Raw genomic sequence first — 24742 nt, forward strand, 5'->3', positions numbered from 1 at the left:
TTTATTCCCCTCATTCAAACATGCATATCTAAATATCTCTGTCTCCTTCTGACTTGGTGCGGCGGCTGTCATCACCTGCACTGACAGCTGAGGGGCAGCCAGAGTAGGTGGCTGTGCACCTGCATCTCTCACCTAAGGATGATGTGGTAGAGGCTGTTTTTTTTAGGAATGTCCCAATCACAATCTCAAAGTATCGGATCTGAGCCGATCATTTACTCCAGCGGCGGCTGTAGACCACTTTATTGATAATGGCCAGGTAATTCATGTAGCTCAGCTGTGGAGTGTGGCAGAGCTTTTTATGGGGGAAAACTCAAAGTGGCATCTATTTCATATTACCTATTATTTGATAGGTTTAATACAATGCCTCATTTTTGATCTGCTCTGATTCGCTGTGGCGAGAGAGAGCAGTGGCGAAAGTCATAGTAATATTAACTATTTTACTGACAGTGGTCGTTTGGTGTATTGTGCAGCTCTGCTATCTGGGCAAGTACAAGTGCTGGATCAGGACTCAGAGAAAAAGAGGGGATCAGTATGACGGTACACAAAACTAATGGGGATATCCACAACTGTTTTAATTAAAATGTTGAATCACGCCACTCTCTGAGGGACAAAAGGGGGGAACCTGCATTCATACAGAGCATAAATCAATGCTTCTCTGTGGGTGTAATTGGGTCTGTTTCTATTGGCAGTTGCCCGCCCTACAGTGATCACCAACAGCAGTTATAGATTACCACTACATGGCTGCTCACGCTGAACATCGCTGAACATGTTCAGTGATGTCTCTCCCCCCCGTCTCCCTCCTACCACCAACCTTCTCTGCGTCCTGCTCAAAGAGGCGGAGCTGAAAGCACTGGTCGAGCTGGAGCTTGCGGATGTGCCAGGCCTGGTGGAGGTGCTGTCGGGTGGAGTGCAGCTTGTCCAGGAGCTGGGTGATGCGCGGCACAAGGCCCTGGGTGTCGGCGTTGCACACCCCTCCGCTGGTGCTGTTGCTGCCGCCGCTGCCACCACTGCTGCCATTGCGGTTGGAGAAGGACTCGCTGCTCTGGATGCGCTGCAGTAACCTGGAAGTGGATTTAGTATGTTTAGTATTACAGGACTCATTTATTGCAGTATTCAAGGACTTGCAGCTTATTTTTACAACGTCTAGAAGCAATTTTTAGCATTGTGTACAATTGTAGAGAGGGGCTCTGGAGGCTTTTTTTTTTCTTTTAATGTTGCTGGGTAATAAATATTTCATTGCAGTTGTTTTTTTGCCGCTATCATTTACCAAAGGGCATATGATATGTTTATTGTTTACTGTCCATAAAAGGAGCTTAAAAGCACAATTAACTGGTGCATTCAACTTTTTCCTCAGGTGCCAAAATTTTATTTTATTCGTCTGACATTTAAAATGATAATCATCATTATAGGCAAGTTTGAAAAGCTTGTAATGTGATACTATATTCCAAAAACAGGTTTTACATATTATAAAGTGATGAACAAAGACACAGACCCTAAAAGATAGACAGAGTAAAATGCAGCATGATGTAAAGCTCCCACAGTCTGCTCACCTCTGTCCCTCAGTGTCGAGCTCCTCTATTGGGGCTTTTATGACTTTCTTCTTCAGGGTGGCATGCTCTTCTATCATCCTCCTGGCTCCGTCCAGGTCTTGGGGAAAATCTTTCCTCGACACCGTTTCCTGCATCTCCTCTAGCCGGGCTAACATCTGTGTGGCGTGACCCGAGAATTCCTCAAATGCCACACGCACCTGCACACAAACACACGGCAGAAAATTATACTATGAAGACCAATAAGTTAATATGCAACAGTAGCGTTAACAATAGCTGACTTTGTTTCTCGTCTTGCTCACTGCTCATCGACTATGATTCTTTTGCAGTTGAATGACACGGGGGATTTAAGGGGGTAGATTTAAAAGAGTCTAGAGTACAGCTTTGACTGACAGCATGGATAGGCTCACTGACCTCTATCCACTCTTCATGGTTGTAGTCCAGACTGCCGTCGAAGTCTGCCGTCAGCTGGGAGGGGTCCACGACCTTTGTCAGGCCCTCTAGTGACACCATGGTGGTCTGCATGGAAAAAAGGTGGAGGCAAAAAATGTTAAAGAGAGGAAACTTCCAGTTATATCATTCAGCTGAGAGCTACTGTCCTATATACTATTGACATTGTTATTTAGAAACAACATGACAAATGTAGTAACTCATTTTCTTATGAACTCCCAGACAGCTTCATAAATACCAGCAGAGACTGTGCAATTAATCATTTCATCCATCAACGGCAAGACTTAAACCAATAACATCCTGAAAACGTCGCTAAAACATTGTCTTTAGTGAATCCTGTATCGTTGACCAAAAAAAAACCCTTGCTCGCACGACGAACACACATACAGTCTTCTCTTTGATCATCCGCACCTCGCACTAAAGTGAAATAAAAGTCCTCAGCGCAGAACAATTAACGATATCATCTTCAAACGATACAGTGAGGAAATGTCTCCCTGTTTGGTTTCAGTGCCTCAGTGTTTCTGCTCAGCCACCTCCACACAACACCCCCACACACATGGCCAGAGATGGATGGAGAAAGAACGACTACGGCTACATAGCTCTGTGTGGGCCTCACAATGCAGAGACGCACACTTTTGTCCTTGGGGGTGAAGAAGCGCTGTGGCTCCTGTCACTGGAAAACACACTGAAACTGTGTTTGTCTTCATTATTGTTCACGTTAAGAGATTTGCACTCTGTTAATTGGTGAAAAAGAGAAGACTGTGATTACATCTACGATTACATCAAGAGGGTTCCTGCACTGTGGCTCTCTGCTTCTTTCCTTTCAGCGTCAAATGAAGGGAAAGAGGGGAAGATATTGTACTTATACACGTGCATTCCCCAGGTGTCCAAGCAACACTCCCACATCAAATTGTCTTCAGGACTCCAGATGACATCGTTAATGTGCATATGTGTCAGATTAGGCACATACATGAAAACGGAGTCACTCGCAAAATGCATATTCAGTGCAGTCAAATCAATGTCTGTGTGGGATGGCAGCGCAGCTGGTGATAATTGTAGCCTGCAATAATCAATATGGTGTCATCAGACAAGAGGACACTTCTGTGTGTATAGACATGTGAGTGATCAGAACAATTTCCTGCCAGCTTTAGTCAGAGAAAAAAAAAGTAACTTGCAGAAAGAGAGATCCAGCTATTGTGGAGAAACCCAAGAACCGTTTGTTCAGAAAAAAACACAATCCTCCGACATTACATACAGCACATGTGCTTATACCAGACCCATGCCTCACTATCAGCACCGAGAAGCAGACAAATCAAACAGGAGGACGGAACGTTTCTGTGTAGTCAACATGAGGGAGAGTTTACTAAACAGGCTCCAATTCAATGGAATGATTCTAAAGCAAAAAAACATGCACAAATAGAACCCATACTGTGGTATTTTTACAAGTGAGCACATTAGAGCACATCTCTGTGCTGATTTATAGCCGTGAAATGACCAGAGCGTTAAAAATGAGCCACTCTCTTTGAACACATCACTTAATTAGCTGTGAAAAATGTGATGCAACCCTCGACTGACGGTGTCACATGTGTCGTTGTGATCTGCTGTGTGCCCGTTTTAGGTCGAACTGTAATGAATTTTCTCCTCTGGTAGACAGCTGGCTGGTGATGAACAAGTCCAAAGCAGTGGAGAGTGGAAAATGGTGAAATGTACCAACAATGAGCAGCTCAGGGGAACAGTGGTCATTATCACAGCTCAGCTGAAAGCAAACTGAGGAGGAATGTTTTATATTTATCTATTTATTTACTTTTAAAACAAGTTAGTTTCTCCGTATCAGTCAGCCTTTATGATTTACTATAGCATGCTAAGAAGTCTGTCTTTAATCAGCTAAAAAAAAGTAGAAAATCCCAGGTTCTCTGGTAGGAAATTGAATAAATCAATGATTTATCTGTAACGGAGGCGAGGTTTGAAACAATGAACGACAGAGAAGTGCTGCTTAAGCATTTTCATTAACAACCAAGTTGGCTGCCAGAGGTGCAGGGAGGTAGGACCATTATATAAACTAGGCAGTTTATATTCTGAAAAGAATATAATTAGAGTAATGAAGGTAAAACGCTCAACGATATAATGTCACACTGACTAGTTGGAGGTCTACCCAAATTTTGGTCAGTGACAGATGGTTTCACACCTCTTTAAAAATGTTATTTGTCTGATGAACCACAGTCAAATTACAATTACTTGTCAATCTTTTTCACTACTCACCTCAAATTCAAACTTGGAGCTGCCAAAATTGGTCCTCTGCTTCTGCCAGAAGTTGTCCGGTTTGATGATGAGGGCGACGTGGATGCAGGATGGGAACGACTCCTGCAGGATCTTCAGCAGCGGCTTGATGCTGTCCCACTTGGAGCCGCGCATATCAACGATGACCGTGAAGCCATGTTTACACACCTCCTCACTGCGAATGGATAGGGATCGAGGTCAGCGAGTGTAGGAGGAATTAGAAAGAAAAGAAGAGGAGGGAGGGAGGGCATGAGGGAGGGAGGGGCAGAGAGAGAGAGAGTATAATCCAGCAGAGAGATGAGATGAGATAGATGACGGGTGTGGGAAAGGATGAGTGAGGGATGATGTAGAGAAAAGTGGGAAGAGGGCGATAGAAATTAAAAAGAGAATCAAAACAGGGAGATGACGCATTTTCTATACTGTGAGAAGCCTACGCAGTAAACACACCCACCCACCCACACCACACACACACACACACACACTTGAAAAACCTGTGACAAATGACTCACAAATGTGTGCAGAAATATAAAAACACAAATCAGCACATTTGTGCATCAGCAAACCTAATTCCCTGTGGTGCTTCAGTCTTATACACACACACAAACACACACTTGTAAGAGCAAAATAATATTTGCTGTTTGCTTTTATACCCATATCGTTGCCACCAATTAATTCACAATCCTGGATTGTATTTTTGAGCATTAAGTAAAATACTAATCCTTCTCCAGCTCTTTTTTTAAACCATAATAATCTAATGTCCTTCTGTTATTGCATCATTAAATCCATCTGTCCTGTGTTTCCAAAACCTCTCCATCTCTTTGTAACAGCCTGTCACTGGAGTAGACAGCGAGTGTACAGATGTTGCCTCTCCCAAAATAGTACACCACCTTCGTTTGACAACAGATGCACAGTTAAGAGGTTTTTTGTTTGTTTTTGTTTTTTTTCTTAAATAAAAGATGCAAAACGCGCCACTATGACAGTTGACGTTTCTAGTCCATTAAAGACATACAAGAGGAGAATTTACATCCATTTTAAACCGTGAAGACAGAGTTTAGGGAGATGAGACTAGATGTGGAGAGGATGGACGGATGGATTAAGATGGATGGATGGACGGATGAGGCAGGTGCAGGATTAGAGTGAGGAGTAAACAGAGCTTTTACCTGCGAGGTTGTAGAGCTACTCGTGCCAGTGACTGCTGCTGCTGCTGCTGCACTGCTCCAGCTACTGCGACACTTTGTTTTGCTTTCTCACACACACACACACACACACACACAGACGCTCGCCCGCTCGCTCACTCACTCCCCCCTTGCTCGCTCACACACACCTCCTCACACATGCGCTCTCTGCGCCTGCCTCTCTCTACTGTTTTCTCTTTTTTGATCCCTCCTTCGCGCTCTCCTTTTGTTATTTTGTTACACATCCCTGTCTCAGCCCGGGCTCCCCCTCCTTCTCCGCCTTCTCATCCTCCTCTACGTCTCAGCATTGTCTCGTAATGTCTCCAAAACTGATTATTGGCGGTGATGAAGCTGCAGCAAACTAACCAGTCCTGATTCTGAATAATTATTTTTTCTCTCCTCCCTCTTTGGCTGCTCACATGCTCGTTTCAGCTCTCTCACGTGATTGCTTGGAGTGCATCATCCACTTGCTCAGTATGTGTGAGTGAGTGCGTGCGTGTCAAGATATCGCTTTTTCTAAAACATGTAAATAAGAATGACGCTGATTGCGCTCACACACAGCACACGGAATAAAACTTGTGTAACTGATGTGTAACCTGGGGATGCCGGCGAGGTAGGCGATCAGTCTCCTCAGGTCGTCCGTTCGTATTCTGTCGTGGTTGCTGCGTGACGGAAACGTTAATACTGGACCACCTCGTCTGTCTCTGCCGCCTGGGAACAGAGAGACACACACAGTGAGAACATGACACATCACAACCAAAACCCTGCTATTACAATCTAAAAAAACTCAGTATCCTCTAATACAGCAAAAAGCTTTTCTACATTACCTCAGTGTTATATTTGTTTCACTGTCTTGGCATAAATCTAACAAGCTGATTCAATAAGTGTGTGATAGGCCTGTGGCTCGACAAGTCTGAGATGCTGAGCCCGCTAAATTAAATGCTTTTGGCAAGAGATGTACAATTGATTTCATTTTTATTTGCTAGACTAAAACTAATGGGGAGCGATTTAATAATACAAGAGAGAGAGACTCCAAAGAAAACCCCAAACAGAAGAATACTGTGTGCAATTAAACTAAAATGATAAAAAAAAAATTTTCTGGGAAAGGAATCATTTATTCTATTTATTTGAATTCACAAAGAAAGAATTGCCAAATGCTGTGTCTTCTGAAATGTTCTACTGTGTATGAAAAGCTGCTTTTGTCCGGTCTAATTGAAGTATATCTGCAGTCTGGAATCGCAGCAATGTATGACTGCACGTAACATAGTCTACAGTAGATGTGGTCAAAATATGTTATTGCAATTTGTTTGAGATTTGTTTGAGATTTTTAAAGACAAACCTCAGATCACAATTTGAGGAGCATTGCAACTGAAGCAAAGATGATAAATTAAAGTTATTAAATGTTTCCAACATCAATGCATTACAATTTTAATTGAGGATAGAACATGAAACAATAAAAAAACAATGTAAAAAATTTAAGTTTCAGCCTTTTCAATTTGCCAACAACACAGTTTCAAATTGTGCTTTTAATTTAAAGGTGACATTGAATGCTTGTATCACACATATATGTTAGTTATGGAGGTCTACTTACATATATTAACTTGTTTTCATGGCTAAAAACCTCCTAATCGCTGCAAACGAGCCGATCGAAATATCTCCTCACTGACGCTCGTCAGACCAAAACCACCCCCCCAGAACGTGGACTGTGTTGTGATTGGCCAGCCAACGAGAGCTTTCCCACTGTCCTGTGATTGGCCAGGTACCTGGAAGTGACGTAATTGGTAGGCCAGCTCTCAGATACACAGCTCCCCCTCTGGCACGGTGGATGCTCTGCATCTCAGCAGTTACAACGAGAGTAGTTCTTCTGCGGTTGAATGTACGCAACCGGATGTGCCCGGACTAGTGCCCGCACCAGGAGGCGCTACGGTGGTGAGGGGAGTGGTGAGGTATACTGATGACAACATCAACATAAGGAAGTGCCGATCCACTTTGCAGAGCCCAGGAAAACAATAAAACCCCTTTTTTCTCAGCAGTGGCTGAACTGTTTGTTCTGATACTTTAGGGTTTCAAAACAAGGTAATGACGCAGATACACACACAAACGCAGCGTTAATTGGAGCTTCCGGTCTATGTCGCCTTTAAAAGCAGTTTATTGCTCATGCAAACTGGGTTTTGATAATACTGTATACTAATGTCACATACTCATACTTGATAGCTTTAAATGTCATCAGACAATCTGACCTGATGATAAAAGGTCATAGGAGGGAAGTGACTCAAATGGAACTTTAACCAAATTTCATGGTCAAGTTTTCCAGTAGTTTGACTAAAACCCACAAATGTGAGCCTCATGACGATGACACTGCCGAAAAAGGTCAGGAGATTATCTCTGAGAAACCATAAACATCTGTACAACAGTCGGTGCCAATGTGTCATATAGCTGTCGATTTAATCTACTGGATAAGTTCATCCCTTGACCTGGCGGTGAGACTAAATTAACGGCCAGAGGAGGAGGAGCAAGGTCAGCAGGATTCCTCCTCTAAGGAATCATGAATTTTATCTGTGCAACAGCTTCTTTTTAAATATTATGTAGTCGTTTAAATTGAGTTGGGTAACATCTACTGTTTCCACTGGATCATTGTGCAATTTAATAGTGAACATCTGTTTCAGGGCCGGGGTTAAAAAAAGAGAACAGATTTTTTTATTTGGATCAGAGAGATCCACATTTTATAAAACAATTTTTACAGCATTTGTTCTGTGAATATCTCTTTTATAACTGAGATACACACAGGAAATCAACAGCGATACCCAGGCTTAATCTGTTCTTATTATTAACAACAATAATAATAATAATGATAATAATAATATTTTGCACATCATCTCTGATCAGTTGTAGAAAACACAGAGCTGCTTCGGTCACGTGGGAACTTGTAAACACAGCACAGGACTGTGCTCAGCCCACAAATGAGTGTGTTGAGTCGGGTTGCTGTGAACCCGTAGGCTCAGCCCTGTTGCTCAGAGGAGAGAAAATCAAACACTCACGTGGCAAAACAGGCAGACACGAGTGAGGCCGAATAACATGGCTGAATTATTAAGGGACTGGATCTGGAATAATGGGCTTAGCTCATTTAGCCTGCTTTTCCCCAGCAAACCCCTTCTTCTTCACTTAAAGCCCATTACTCCAACAGCGACTACTATGGGATGGAGAAGCTGTAAGTCATCTCCATGGCAACGCCGTCCTCTCTCTCTCTCTCCCTCTCTCTGTCAATTTCTGTCCATTTGTCTGAGTCATTGTATTTCTGCCTGTGACCTTTGCTGCGCGCACATAAGGAGACCGGAGACGAGTGTGCGTGTGCATTACACACTTGCACACACTTATTAATACACATTTCAATAACATTTGTTATTCAATTTGGTACTGCTGCCTGTGACACACTGTGAGTCTGCATGCACATGTAATAATAATACACACAGATATGCATTTAGCCAAACACACACACAGAGCTGAATAATGTTTTTTGTGCCGTACAAATAATCCTACTGGATATTCTTGGCAGTCTGTGTTTCCAGCTTGGGCCTCCTGTGAAGTTTCTCTAGCACAATTTAAGCGTGCGTGTGCGTGTGTGTGTGTGTGTGTGATATAGTTGAGCCCCCATGGAGACAGCAAAGGCACTGGCAGCTGTAGCTGTCGTTTCTGTAGTCTTGTTGAAAACTGAATAAACAATGGATGCCTGTGTGTCTTATTTGTGAGTGTGACGAAGGGTCCGAGGGTTAAGTGTCTGCGCCCCAGTGTGACCCCCGATGAGTTTGTTTTGCAGGCAAAGTGCAGCACGGCTCGTTATCGAGAGGAGCTGCTGCACGGTTTGGGGACAAAAAAACTCACAACTCAATACAAAACAGACAACTGAGGCTGTGTGATCATGTCTGTGAGAGCAGCCATACGCACACACTCATATACACTGTACACAAAAATCTTACCTGACAAAAAGGCAACTTTTTCTTTGAGGATGGGAAGCACCTCCATTGCTCTCATCTCCTCATTTCTCCTGAAACCTGCAATAGACAGAAAACGAGGAGAAAGGGAGACTGTGAGGTTTGAATGAAGAATGAAAAGAACTTCCTTCCCCTGTTCAGCCTGTTCTTTCACAGCTGATCGGCCGTGACTTCTTTTTATTGGGGGCAGATAATGAAACAGGGGATTGAGTCTCAGTTCAGATTGCTTGCATCATGAGGAAAAAAGTCCCACACTCGCAACACTGAATTCTTCAGGAGTGGAGACTGTGGTTGGAGAAATGGTAATAATGAGACAAAGTGGGGCCAAATTTGGGGAGAGGGTGTGCGTTGGGGGGTGGGGGGAAACAAGCTGTTGTAGAAGCTCCTTGTGGAGCAGCGGTGAAATGAGGTAAAGCAACATTACACACCATAGGTAACGGCATTAAGTTAAACCATAACACCATAAAAGTACTAACGACGATATTAAGAGGATTCTCATACGGTGAGGAGTCGTCGGATTTTCACATTTACAAGTGTTGAGTCAAGGAAAAAAGGGCTACATTTATGAGGATTACCACAAGTGAATGTTAATAAGATTAACCGTCTACAGCTATGCAGGCACCACTGACAGTATACTCAACGAGAATGGCACTTACAGCTAAATCAACATAAACATCAACACAATCACAATTGCCAAGCAGCAAAGTCATTAGGTTTCATTGTCTGTAGAGAATCCACAGACAAACAGCAGTTACCACAACATATTAATACCCAAATTAGCCATTTGTAAATTCTATGACTCCATATATATATACATATACACACATACATACACATTATACTGTTTTATATGGAATAAACAGAAGAATAGTTGAACAGCTGGCAATGCAAAAACACATCATAGCAATAACCTTAACTATTAACTACAGCCCCCTTCAATGAAAATCAATCTGGATCTCAAGTGTGTGATTGTGTGAAAGACGCCCCGTGTTGCACTGTTAATCATCTGTCAGAAGTGAATGGATGGCTCTTGGGAGATATTCAATAAATATAGACCGACAATTCTCTGAGATGATTAGACTCACATCAAACACACACACAGAGACGGACAGAACGGGCCCAGATTCTGTCCTTCACACCCAGCAGAGGTCAGGTTTGAATGACTGATGACCCAGACAAGTCATTTTACCCAAGTGTCTACTTTTCTTGTGACTCTGTCTGATTGTCTGTACATCAGCACAAGCACACATATTTGAGAAAAACTGGGGTTAATGTAAAGACAACATAACACAACACAACACAACACTGTTTGTAGGAGCCGCATTAAAGTTGTTTTGTTGGTACATATAATGTATTTGGTGTGTTTGTGCATGTTAATTTGTGCCCCCCCCAACACAGCACAGTATTGAAAAGACCTTGTTTTTGACAACATCTCCCTTTTCTCTCCCTCTGCACGTCAAAAACGTTTAAGCAAAGTCCATAGGAACCATAAGAATAATAGGCATTCATTTACTAAATTAATGGTCAACTATTTTGATAATTGATTCATCGGTTTGAAGCTTTTTTCATGATTCACAACATTTATGATTGTTTTAGCTTAGATGTGAATATTTTCTTGTTTCTTTGCTCCATAGAACAAAGAAATCATTAATAATTTTTGGTTTGTGGACAAAACAAGACATTTGAGAACATCCTCATTTCCAGGTTTGACAAACACTGTTTAACAACGTTTTCTGACAAATTCTTACGGACCTAACGATTACTTGATAAATCGAGAAAATTAGTTGCAGCGCTACACTAAACTGTTGGACAAAAGAAAGAAAGCATTAAGGAAAAGACACGTTGGCTAATTCCTTTGTGTGACGGTGAAGTGATAAGGGCCAGGTCATACTTTCCATAAATTCTGACATCTGTCCATTTCTGTGTTTTACGCACAAACTTGCTCAAAGACAACAAACAGAAGAGACTCAAATGAGGAAATCACTGCTACTGGAATGGAATATGGGATTAAACGAATAAGGACACCCCATGTTTGAGTATGAGTATGCACAAATCTGCGGGCTTATTCACAGATGCAGAAATGTGAACCCTCTCTCAGCAGATCTCAGAATGCGGTATAAGTATGGCCCGGCCCTAAGACACATGCACACACACAGAGACAGAGAGAGAGAGAGAGAAAGAGAGAGAGAGACAGACAGACATTGTTACCATGTATTACATAACAGTGGAATGCAGTAATTAAGAAGAGTAACCTCGATGTCAGCTTTTTTTAAAACGGCTATGATGCAAACCCTTACTAACTAACTAACCAACACATGCCTCTTGGCCACTTACAGTAAAGTGAACTCAAATCCCTGCTCTCAGCGTGTCACTGTACATGCTAATGAGATACGTATTCTTCCCTGCCACCGGGGGAGATTGATGAGAATGAGGACTTGTCTCTATTTTTACTTTTTCTTTTCCTCCTCTCACTCCTCTCCAGATGCCCCTCGGGGTGCCACAAAAACAAATTGCGATGATCAACTACATTTCCCACTGTGCTCTCGTCAAAAAGTGAGCTCACAGCTCCACTCCATAGATGATGCATGAGAGGGGGTTGATTCGGAGGGCTCTCGCTCTGCCACCGTTTGTGGGAGCCAAACAAACAGCTCGAGCTAACACAACACTGACTACACCGTGTACAGAGATAGGAAGGGTGTCAGTTTCAGCTGAAACTAATTATGAGTTTCAGCACTTTTCTTTAATCCTGCTGAAAAACACTCAAACAAAACAACCAACAATTTTGCACAAAACAACGTAATGGGGGGGAGGAGGGGACGTGGGGACAGGACAGGACAGGACAGGACACATTCAATTTTGTTGCAGAACCAGGTCAGCGGAAGCATCGGGAAGTTGTTATGTAATCCTGTATAAATCTTCATACACAGCAGCCTGGGAGTGTTTGAGCCTTGGAGGAGATTCTCTAGAACAGGGGTGTCAAACTCATTTTAGTTCAGGGTCCACATACAGCACGATCTGACCCCAAGTGGGGCAGACCAGTAAAATAATGGCATAATAACCTATAAACAACAAGAACTCCTAATTTTTCCCTTTGTTTTACAAAACATGTTATGAACAAACAGACTTTTCCAGAGAAAAATAAGTGTAATTTCGAGAATATTATACTTTTTAATATACCATTTACACATGTGCATTACAACTTACAAGATCACAGTTGATTTATATGATTCTGAGACTGAAAATGATAGTATTTCACATAATAATTAGATTAGACTAATCAAATTCATACTGCGGGCCAGAATGGACAGAACTGGCCGTAAGTTTGACACCCCTGCTCTAGAATCTTTGCTTAATCAATTTTAATCAATGACTGTTTTTGCCTTACTTGAGTGAAACAAAGAAGAACAAAGAATATACTGATACTTCAATTACTGAAAAGAGCAAATTACACACACTGCCTAGGACTTCCCCTAAAGCAATTTGGGATTTCCTTAAATGAGAATAAATTACAATTACAGTATATTTCACTGTGGTAACAGGTTTTTTCACTGCTCATTATTTACAGCTACGGCTGAAATAAAATTTGGTCAGTGTTTGTCAAACCTGGAAATGACGATGTTCTTGGAATGTCTTGTTTTGTCCACAAACCAAAATGATTCATGATTTCTTAGTTAGAAACCAAAGAAACCAGACAATATTCACATTTAAGAAGCTGGAAAAATCACAGAAACTGGTTTTAATTTTTTAGAAAACACCTTCAACCGAATAATCACTTATCAAAATGGTTGACGTTTAATTTAGTAATCAATTAATCGTTTCAGCCCTATTGACAGCATTGGTACCTTTTCCATTCCATTCCAGTATAAGGCTAAACATGTTGTGTATGTGCAGAGTGTCATTTTACAACATCCAGATAAATGGATTAGTCAGCTTTCGACAATGCTGTGATTCAACATTGTCTGATGTTGACCCCCCAAAACGTGTCAGCTGACACTAACCAGAAGCATAATCACGAGGTCAACGTAAAACCCCCCCGTTGACAAGATGACACACAGGAAAAAACCCACCATGTTTGTGTGTGCGCAGGACGAGGGAGAGAGAGCACAGTGTACATTTTGTAGTGCTGCGTGAATTAGCTACTGTGTAGTAAAAAATTTAACGGCCGCTGAATTAACGTCTGCTTTGACACAAACAACCTTCTGTATCGCCCCCTAAAAAGGGGGTGTTTTTCGCCGACTGAAATCTGACCGGCTTCGTGTAAATGTCACTTTATCCGAAAACATCTGAGCACGATGACAAATCTTATGCGACTAGCCTATTAACACTCTTCGTCCCCGTTGACGTATTTACAGCGTATGAAGTGCTTTTGGGTGGATTTTGTCCTTTCTTCAAGGACAAAACCTCAGACCTCCCAATTAGAGGATTTACACTGTCAGTGACATTTTCATATTGATGAATACAGAGCAGCCACCTTAAACACTACAAATCCTTGTTGATGAACTTATCAGACTTACCAATGCTGAAAATAATGATATTGATCTTTTTAATTTACTGTCATAAATCTAAATATGTATGTATTTGATATGAGTCAATACAGTTCTCACCATTAATATAATATATGAGAGCTGAATATTCATCAAACAACTGGAGCATTACGTTTCTGAAAGTAAGTTAAGTGGAAGTAGTAAATGGATCAGCACAAAGGAACAGCTTGGTGGTTGTTAAGAAGATATAAAATGACAGTGCCAGATTCTATTGGTAGAAACTCAAGACGAATTGGACAAGAGGATTTGTTATCAAAACGTCCCTGTACTTTATTTTTCTTCTATTTTGTCCTTTTCCCAAACAAAAAAGGACATAAAGACACTTCCCATGTGCTCTGCCAGGCTGTGGGACCGGAGAAAGTGGCACAGCAGCTAAATATAGAGTCGCCAGGTCACACCCACTCCACACACACACACACACACACTGAGAGGGAGAGAGAGACAAACACATGAGAAGGTGAAGAATAAAAGCCTCTTTCACACTAACATTTGTGGGTAAACCCTGATGAAGCCACTAAAAAACCTTCGTCAGAGGTTGTTCTGCCCTACGGTGTTTTTCCTCATGCCTGCATCACCTGCCAGGGAATTGTGACTTTATGGACATGCTAGAAACTAAATGAGTTGGGTTGGAAGATAAAAAAAACAACACCAAAAACACATCATAGCCCTATGTCCCAAGATTTTAAAAAAGTAAGGATTGGCATTAATGCCAACAACTAAAGCAACACAACAAACTCCTCTTGGAAGTGTGGTAAAACGTCTTCAACTTAAATCAAGCAAGTCCAACTGCCCACCGCTCACTCATGAAGATGACTGATTATGCTAATGAGCGGAGAATGGTGCAATATTTAGCAAAAATGGAGCAGAAGAAGTGCGTGTTAACCAGCTCCCCACTGATGCTGGATGAAGGTTGTTATCAGTTAGATTCATACAAGTTATCTTAAATAATGTGCTGTGAGTTGCAATCATAAATTGCAACACCACTAAGCGTTAATATTTTTTGTCCTAAACAAAGTGTAGAATATCAAAAATGCATTTGCACCACACACTTTGAGGAAGTTTTGTTCAAAGCATCTGCAATAACATTAGCTTTCAGCGTTACATCATCCAAATAATGGCATGACATCAGCCTTCTGAACCTACCAGTAGGTACGATAGGCCCCAACTAGACCATAGATATAGGACACAATTAAGTTCATTGTCTGCCAATAGTCAAATCAGGGCGCGTGCCCCAACAAGTGTGGAATAAAAGTATACGCAGGTGAGAGAGGGGAGGGATCGGAGGCCACAGTACAGTAGACAGTAAGGGAAGACAGGCGAGGTGAGGAAGAGTGGTGTGTAAAAATGACGGCAGACAGGAGCGGGTGAGGAGTGACAAGTGGACAGCAACACACACACACAGGGTGAGGGAAAGACAGATGGTAATGATGTATGAACCAGTCAGTCACAGTCAAACCTGTCAAACTCTACATTCAAATGTCTGTCATGACGGAGATGCAAAATTTAAATTTACCTCCCACTGATGGGACTGAGGAACGGCAGAAGCAGGAATAAAGGAAATTACCTAATGCTGGATCTATAATATATAATATATAATACACTGTGTTGTGTACCTGTCAGCTGGATGAGGGCAGAGCCAGTCTGGGCATAACACCACTTGTGATTAGTTGTCCAGCAAGTCATGCTTGATAATTCTTCCACAAATTGTTAAAAAAAAAAAAAGGAGCTGAGGATTTTGGAGTAATTTGCAGATGGAGAAACATGTTCCGCTGCTACCATCGGCTAATGATAGAGCGACTGGCTGCTGTACCGAAGGAACCCCAATCCACTGTGGGCACAGTCACAGCAGCTGAGGCTGATCCTGGGATTCCTGTGGGGAGATATTCCAACCCAGCAGACAACCAAAACTGCTCATTCTGCTCCCGTCTACGCATCCATATGGAAAAGCTGGTGCAAAAATTTCCAAGCCGAGGCCCGAGTTGTCAGCGAAGACAATTTCAGTGGGCAACAGCAGCGCGCAGAGTGGATGCATGGCCTCAGGGTGCACTCCATGTGGGCATTAGGTGAGTTGCTAATCTGCCAGTCTTTCAGAAAGACAGGTTCCTGGAGGTAATCCTGAAGTGTGGGAGGTATAATGATTATAATATGCCTGCACTGCATTTATGCACCATGAGAAGCGGCTTAGCATTAGGATGGAGACTTGAGGCTGTAGAGATGAGGGTTACATAAAAAAACATCAGAGTCATTCGTTCACTGCTATGAGTCCAAGGGAACAACTCACTGTCAGGGGGTAACTGTGCATACAACCCAGAATACATCATGAAAAAAAGTTAAATAAAAAGTACATTGTGTACAAATATGTAAACAATGAGTGAATGCAATGTAATTCCAAAAACAATAATAACAAATAATCTCAAAATCAAAGTGGCGCTCAAGATTTATGATAGTTGTCATGGTATCATGCTTGGCAATATTGTCAGTTTCCTTAATATCTATACATGTGCTCCTTGGAGATTTTCAATTAGCTTCCTCCTGTGAGGAGAAGTAAAGGTGAAAATTTAACAACTTCATGGAAAAGGAGGGAAGGTCTTTTTGCAGCATTGACCCGAAACCAGTAGTTCCATTGTATATCACATACAGGTGATGCAGACGTGATCAGGCTTTGACGGGGGTGCCATTCACCCAGTTTATATACCATATAAAAAACACTGAATTCACAGAGCTGATATCACAACACTGCCACTGGAGCTTGATAAAATAATGGATTTACAAAAATGACAACATCTCAGACCTAAATTAACTCCAATGGGTAGAGTGGAGAGGATACAGGTACATTCAATGGTCACATCTTTAGAAAACCTGTTCAATTGATTGTTAACGAAATCATCTAACGAGCCAATCACGTGGCAACAATTCAATGCATTCAGGCATGTAGACATGGTGAAGACAACCTGTTTGTGGGTATTTGAAACAAGAGAGACACTGCATGGTGTCTCTAAATACAATTACATTAATAGCCAACCCATGTGAATTAGACAACTCCATCACATTTCACATTTTATTTATAATCAATAGGCTATTAGCAACAACTCAGTAGGATGTCAACTAATTATTTTCAAAATCAATTAATCATTCAATTGTTTTCTCAATTCATTGATTGTTGTTTGGTCCATAAAATGTGGAAAAGTGTTATTTGGTCTTTCCGAAACCTCAAAATTATATTCTATTTGGAGGAAAAACATTTAATAAGATGAGAAATCACAGAGCTTGTTTCCAACTATAAAAAAACAACACTCAAACCTAATATATTATTAATATATTATCAAAGCAGTTGACGATTAATTTAGTAACTGAAAAATCACTTCAGTCCTTGTTATTTTTTACCTTGCCGTGTCCACACTCAGGAATTCAGAGAAACCAAACGTCCACAAATGTTTCAAAAATAACAAATCCAAAAACAGTCCCATGACATAAACGCACCATAAAAGCGATAAAAAAAATGTTCCTAAAACAAAGTCACTACCAGTGTTTCCTGGGTTGCCTGTTCTGGAACAACTGTATCATGGTAAAAACGCAGTAACACTGATACACCCACCCCTCAGTCACAACGCAGCAAGGGGTGAGAGGCAGATGCCAGAAATATCAATCACTCTTTTACAGTATGGAAACTACCACAACACACTCAGGGATCATTCCACATCAAGGCGGTCACTGGGTCACGTGTGCATGTTGTGTACTTGTTTTGTAACCTCTTTAAGAACTTTTGAGGCATAAACACTGACCTTGTCAGGAGCAGTAGTCCAAAACCTGGTGCTAATGAGGCAAAACCTAATTTCAAAGGAACCGTTTAAGTTTAGGGCTAAGATTTGGGCATTAACTGGTCATGGTTAAAGATACGGATAACGCTTTGTTTGGGCTGGGCAAATACATGGAAGTCAATGCAGTGTCTTAAGAAGAATTAGTTATGCAAACCTGTGTGTGTCTGTGTGTGTTCTCACGGATGCAAATTATGTCAACACTGCACACACACCCCAGAGGCACGGGACTTGCAGGGGTCTCCTAGAGGTCAAGTAGGCATTAGACTGACTGAGACAACAAAGAAGTTGAATCAACAACACCACTACAAGTCTCCCCGGAGACAATGCCACACATACCTCGAGGAGTGGTTTGAGTGAATGTGGTTCTGTGTATACGTACATGTATATTCACACACACACAAAAAAGAAAACACAGGGAATGCAACAGCTGCCTGAGCATGGACAGACTGTATGGGTGGGTGTGACTCAGTCAGCAGAGGGAGGGGCAAAGTTGTCCTCTTGCCACCAAAATAAATCAATAAATTGATGAATAAATAAATAAATAAATAAATAAATAGATAAATGAATTAATGAACAGATAAATAAATAAAACTCACTCACAGCATCTTCCTAATCTGATTAAAGCGTGGCTCACATAATCTCGCAATGGCTCCCACAGCAGCTGACTTGGACACACCGCTCCTACTAAACCAGCTGTTACGGGTCAGGAGAAACCAGAACTGTGCACATGTGTGTGCATCCCCTGCATAGCTGTGGACTTCCCACATTCACGGCGTGACAAGCATTCCTTACCGAGGGATGTGTGTGGGAATGGCAGGAATTCCTTGAGGCTGAAGGAGCAGACAGAAATAGGGTGCCCATGACCTGGACCCGTGACCTACATCCTGATCAGAGACATTCTAAGAAGTCTGGTAGGAAAACTGCAGTTTGGTTTGAGCACAGGCTTGTTTTATTAATGACTGTGTCACCTTTTTACTATGGGAAAAACTAGCATGCCGTTTATTTAACTGGGACCCTTTACATTGATTCAAGTCCATCTGAGACATTTGGGAACCTGTGTAAATGACCAGACTGTTGTAATCTTATTCTACGTCTGTTCAGCAGCTTAGTTTGTGCACTTCTGGAAACCAGCAACTACTAGAGGAAAACAATATGTCAACAGTTGTTTAACATGTTTGCTTGTGCTTAGATTTAATGATTCATGCCATCTCTAGCACACGATTAACATATGAAAAACCCAAAGCCTGACAGGTGTGCCATGCCATGCCATTACACAGTTGTCAAGCTGTGACTGGAGTTGTTTTTTTTGGGCTAGAGGTTTAATGAACACTTATGCTGCCAAACTCCTATTTGCAAAACTGTTGGTGATACTACTATTAAATTAAAAGGGCAACGATTATGTGACTGAAACAAGTCTTCCTACTGGGGCAGGTGTCACTTCTAATAGGGTCATCAGTGCGTTCTCAGTACATTTCAAATAAAAGAAAATACTGTATTATTTTTTAGTTTTAGTGTGGTATTTCTCTTTCGAGTGCCTTTTCATTCGGGACACTTTTCATCATCTTCCTTATTATTAACGATCCCCTTCTGCCCTGTTTACTACGTAATAATATTTGCACCTCATGTTTTCCATTCACAGCCAGCAATAAGACTGCTATTATTCAGCTTTGATTGGCAGCTGGCTGTTGCTCAGTACTGGACAACACACAAATACAAGACAGCCTGTTCTGGTTGGTTGGTTGTTATGATCAGACGGAGCTGCGTTGCTCTAACAAAGCACCTACTGTGGGTTAAACTGGCATTGGCTGTGCCCCTGTACACACAATTATGTTGGTAACAACAACACTACTAGGCAAATGTTTGAGAACACCTCGAGTTCCCACACGTGTGTTTAGCTTTCTCCCTCTGACCAGCTCAGTGGGGGTAAAGGTCAGGAGACTATTCCTTCATGTCGAGTATTCGTATGATTCTTTTATTCTGGTGTTTGTGTTCATTATTTTGTTGGTGGATGATGAACTTCTGTTGTCTTCTTCTCAACACTCTGACAGCAATATACAGGGCACAATAAGAGTTTGCAGCTTTAATGGACCACATTTTCCTAATCCCTGTTTTCTATCAAACATTTATATTTATCTATTTTAACTTGAGCAGTTTAGAGCACACATTTACAAGTATTATGGTCATTTGTTGGCGTTGAACGGCTTTCAATAAAAGCTGGAAAATGTGGCTGATGTAAAATGTCTGACTGATGGCGTAGTTGACGAGAAAGAGCGTACGCTTAGTGCCTATCCTTTCAGCTGAAGAGAGAGCAATGTACCCATATTTTAAGATGACATTTCTGCCAATTCACTATAATCCGGGATGGTACAACTCTCCGCTCTTTCTTACTGCATTTTTTACGGATACTCCTGATGCTGCTGAGTCAAATCAAACCCACCGCTAAAAATGATGTCTCAAGACAGCCATCTGGGTTATTCTAGGAGAGAAAAACTGCACTAAAAAAACACACTTTTCTTTTAAAGGAGAAGCACTTATTTTCATGCTGCATTATAAATCAGGCTTTGTCAATGAAATGGGGTATCATTATTTAGAAACATGAAGCTGACAGAGTAAATGAATCAACGGCACAGCCCGACTGTTGGTTTCCTAACCACTCAGATGCTCCATATACTTCCATTTTCCCCCCAGTTTGTCCCCAAACTTGAGATTTGGCCGAGTAGACGCAGCGAGAAAAAAGCACCATCTTTCGTTTATCTCCACCTCTCTCTCTCTCTCTGGTTTCTCCATCCATCCAGACCTCTAATAGCAGGGTAGGCTAACCAAGCGAGAAGGAGGCCAGGGTTACCCCAGCGACCCAAACACAGCAGGGGGGGAGACATAGGGGGAAGAGAGAATGGTGGCTTGTTATTGGTGCCAAGAGTTCATTCGTCTGGGTCTTTTAGCACAATCTGATCTCATTCTGACAAACTGTGACGAGTCAGAGAAAGAACAGTTATTCAGACTAAGTGTCATACATTAAATTCTAATGTATTTCATGTAATCTTAGAATAACTGTGGCTGTGTGTTCCATGGAAGAGAGAGTAAGAGGTCTGTATTCAGTCGAGTCCTGCTGCAGTTTAATGTCAACAGCTTAATGCAGCTCTGACAGTTGCAACCGTTCCAATCTGCACAAATGCGCCATCTGCAGGTGATGCAGAGGTTTCATTTCAGCATGCAACTGATTACTGAAGATTTACATTAATACAACTAGCAGGCAGACAGAGAGGGAAACAGAGTAGAAAGACAGAGCGTGATGTTAATGGTCAATCCCACAACAGTCCCTCATCGCAAAGCACTCTCCAGCACATCTGTCAAGGTCCAAAGGCATTAATATTATTACATAACAGCACGGCCCCTGCCTCCCCCTTGCAACCCACTCCTCAGTCAGCCAGTCATACCAGTGGCTGTGGATGCCAGGCCAACAGAAGGACAGGCCTAACCCTCCGCACTACCACCTTAAAAACAGAAATGATAACTTAAGCACCAGAGAGCTGCAGAAAAAACACTGGCCTGACAGCTTTATGCAATAGCTATGAAGCCAAGCATTGTCTCCATACTGTATAATTACACTCATGTTGTCTCCACTGCCTTTTTGTGCGAGTGCTAGCACAGTTTGCATTAACGCCCCAAGGCTTTTGGGGCAGCCTGCCAACTCACTGTCCTCCTATAGAGCTAGGGTTAAAGGCTTAATGAATGAATGAATGAATGACTGAATGAATGGTTGCATTAAGTATTTCACTAAAGCTCTTCAAAATAAACGACTGTGTACACCTTTCCACAAAAAGAAGTAAAACTTTCCACTGGAGCACAGGGGACTAAACGGTCTTAAAGACTGAAGTGGTCATGTGTCTCCTCAGAATGTCAAAGCAGTGTAGGACAGCACACACTGGCATATATCAACCCTTTATATGACATTACACACCATCATCTTAACACACTCAGGCATGATCTATACTATCACAATAAAAAGGGAGAGTGTGTATGAAAGGGAGCAAAATAAATTAAAATTTTAAAGGCGACGTAGACCGGAAGCTCCAATTAACGCTGCGTTTGTGTGTGTGTATCTGCGTCATTACCTCGCTTATGAAACCCTAAAGTTTCAGAACAACAGTTCAGCCACTGCTGAGAAAATAGTGTTGTATTGTTTTCCTAGGCTCTGCGAAGCGGATCGGCATTTCCTTAATTTGATGTCGTCCTCAGAAATCCTCACCACTCCTCTCACCACCGTAGCGCCTCCTGGTGCGGGCACTAGTCCGGGCACATCCGGTTGCGTACATTCAACCGCAGAAGAAGAAGAACTACTCTCGTTGTACCTGCTGAGATGCAGAGCATCCACCGTGCCAGAGGGGGAGCTGTGTATCTGAGAGCTGGCCTATCTATTATGTCACTTCCAGGTACCTGGCCAATCACAGGACAGTAGGAAAGCTCTGGTTGGCTGGCCAATCACAACACAGTCCACGTTCTGGGGGTGTGGTTTTGGTCTGAAACAGCGCGGCTGACTAGAGCGTCAGTGAGGAGATATGTCGATCGGCTCGTTTGCAGCGATTAGGAGGTTTTTAATCATGAAAACAAGTTCATATATGTAAGTAGACCTCCATAACTAACATATATGTGTGATACAAGCATTCTATGTCGCCTTTAAAGAATGACAAAAAGACAGATAAAAGCAGTGCTGGAGGAAACAACAGACATTGTCCAGGTCAACTCATCATGGAGAAGCTTTTAACACTAAAAGAGACGAGCACTAGGCCCACGTAGCCAACCATGGCATCATCTCCTAACACTAACACCGTCGACAAACAACAAAAACTTGGCAAAAGCTGCACACAGCACTGATGCTCTATGCAGCATGTTCAAGTTGATGCATGTGAGAATGTTTTACCTGCTATCTGAGTGGATACATCTCCTTTTGGCTCTTTAGGGAGGGATCCATCTGTGGATAAATAAAAAACAAAGAGAAAGTACATAAATTATCTCAATAAATGGGATAAGAATTTCATTATGCATTGGTTAATTTCTGGTATGGCTTTACTATTGAGAGTGGAGATTGTGGGAAAATGTGTGGAAAGACTTGGGGGGATATGACAGCAAAAGTTCTGTATGGCTCCGAGTTAACAGCTTTTTTATGCTAACATACTCACACAGTAACAACGCTCACATTCTCTGTCAAGAAAGTTTTGATACCAGCTCAACCTTTAAAGATATTATAGTTTGTCCTCGGGGAAGAAATAAATGTCTGAACCAAATCACAGCTATCCATCCAACAGTGGTCGAGACATTTCAGTGACATTGTAATTTGCTCAAGTGTGGCTAAAAAAGACAATAGGACCACTCATAGCAACAACTATGGGAGACCGGCGCCATTTGTCCAATAAAAACAAAAGCTGAGGCTTTTACAATAAGGTTTTTGCATTAGTTAAAGTCTGATGGAAAACTCCAACATTAGCTTGCTCAGTAAAGCGAAAACCAAACCAGAATCCACAGGGAAAACTTTGTTTTATGACAAACAACTCCTAATTTTCAGAAATCCGAGCACACCTAAAGCCACTTGTGTGAGACATTAAGTCGCAGAGTTTCTCAGCCGCGCTCTCCCTTCCTTTGTAATTAGTCCACCAAAACAGCACGCTCCACTTCCACTGGATCAGTGCATCCAGGAGTCACTTTCCCATCACTGTATAACTCATGACCGAGGCTCACTCACTGGTCTCTCAAACCGGCCTCAACAATTGGCCCCTTGATGGGAGTCTATAGGCTGCTGTTGTGACAGACGGTGAGACGCAGTCAGTGTCATGTGCCGTCAACATGTTAACAGACTGAACGCTTGACTCAGTGACACATGCTCCCTCTGTTCTGACTCAGGCAAACTCGTGTTCCCTGGATTTTGGACAGAAGCTGCTGGTTGTACTTATTTAGCAGTATCTAAAACTACTGTATGCCATTAGATACAGTATAACGTTTTAAATGGACATTTTTGTCTGGTTTGTATTCTGCTGTGCTTGTACGGGATGGGAACAGCAACAGGTAGTTGTGATCCCTTAGTGACAAATACAACTGAAAGGTATCACTGTATTTTGATAGCAACTAGTAATCAACAGGCATTGCGTATCATGTCAATTCACTTTAATTAGATGATCCATTTACAAATACAAGTGTAGTAACCCTAATCATAATAATCTTTTGAATGTCAACTATAGGATAGGACATACTGAGAGCAACCAATTGTCAACGTATCTGCAATTTGATGTGTACTTGACAATAAATATAGTGTTAACAGACAATCAACTTAGACTTGTGATCATATGTTGACATGATCCTGTTAACTTTCAGGTGACAGACTAATCAGAAGTCATCAAGTTATCAGATCCCAACAAAGAAGTAGTTAAAGGGGACATATTATACCTTATTTCCCCAATTAAAATAGTTCCCTGGTGTCCTAATGAACATGTCTGTGACATGCTTTGGTCAAAATACAATAAGGATGAAGCACCATAGCAGTTCAATAACCCTGCTAAACCTGCCCCTTTCAGAACGCTCTGTTTTGTGCATGGTCCCTTTATATGCAAATGAAACACAGGCAAACACACATCCACTTCTTCCAGGGGGTTTCTGATTTGTCCTTTTTAAAGCACTTGCTCGCTCAGCTCCTGTTCCCTCCGCTCCATTCCTCTCCCCCTCCCTCTACTAGTTCTCTGACAATATCAACATGGCAGCGAGCGCGGATAACAGAGAGAGTGCCGTCACAGGAAGAGACGTCCGACACAAGGATCAAGCTGAACGCTGCCGAACTGTAAATCAGTTAAAAACACTTAGGGACAGCACCACTGATCGCCACCGGCTGCACAAACTGCCGCTGTATGTGACTGTATCATACTGAGTTTGTGTGTCAGTTCGGCTTGATCCTTG

At 42.0% G+C, this 24742-nt stretch overlaps 1 protein-coding gene across 5 annotated transcripts in view; it reads right to left on the reverse strand.

Annotated features, from left to right (window-relative positions):
* The window catches only part of LOC122786349 (triple functional domain protein-like), an 82881-nt gene that overhangs the window by 40414 nt on the left and 17725 nt on the right, over nt 1–24742 (reverse strand). For all 5 annotated transcript variants that reach the window (XR_006362436.1, XM_044052597.1, XM_044052596.1 and 2 more), the window contains exons 2-8: nt 22722–22772; nt 9424–9498; nt 6046–6160; nt 4257–4449; nt 1962–2066; nt 1551–1747; nt 812–1061 (exon numbers count right to left, since the gene is read on the reverse strand). Coding sequence is in view for 4 of the 5 variants with exons in the window: in XM_044052597.1 (XP_043908532.1) it covers nt 812–1061; nt 1551–1747; nt 1962–2066; nt 4257–4449; nt 6046–6160; nt 9424–9498; nt 22722–22772 (986 nt within the window). In the remaining variant the exon portion in view is untranslated. The remainder of the gene's footprint in view (nt 1–811; nt 1062–1550; nt 1748–1961; nt 2067–4256; nt 4450–6045; nt 6161–9423; nt 9499–22721; nt 22773–24742) is intronic.

Source organism: Solea senegalensis, linkage group LG20, assembly GCF_019176455.1.
Source record: "Solea senegalensis isolate Sse05_10M linkage group LG20, IFAPA_SoseM_1, whole genome shotgun sequence".
Lineage (NCBI taxonomy): Eukaryota > Metazoa > Chordata > Actinopteri > Pleuronectiformes > Soleidae > Solea > Solea senegalensis.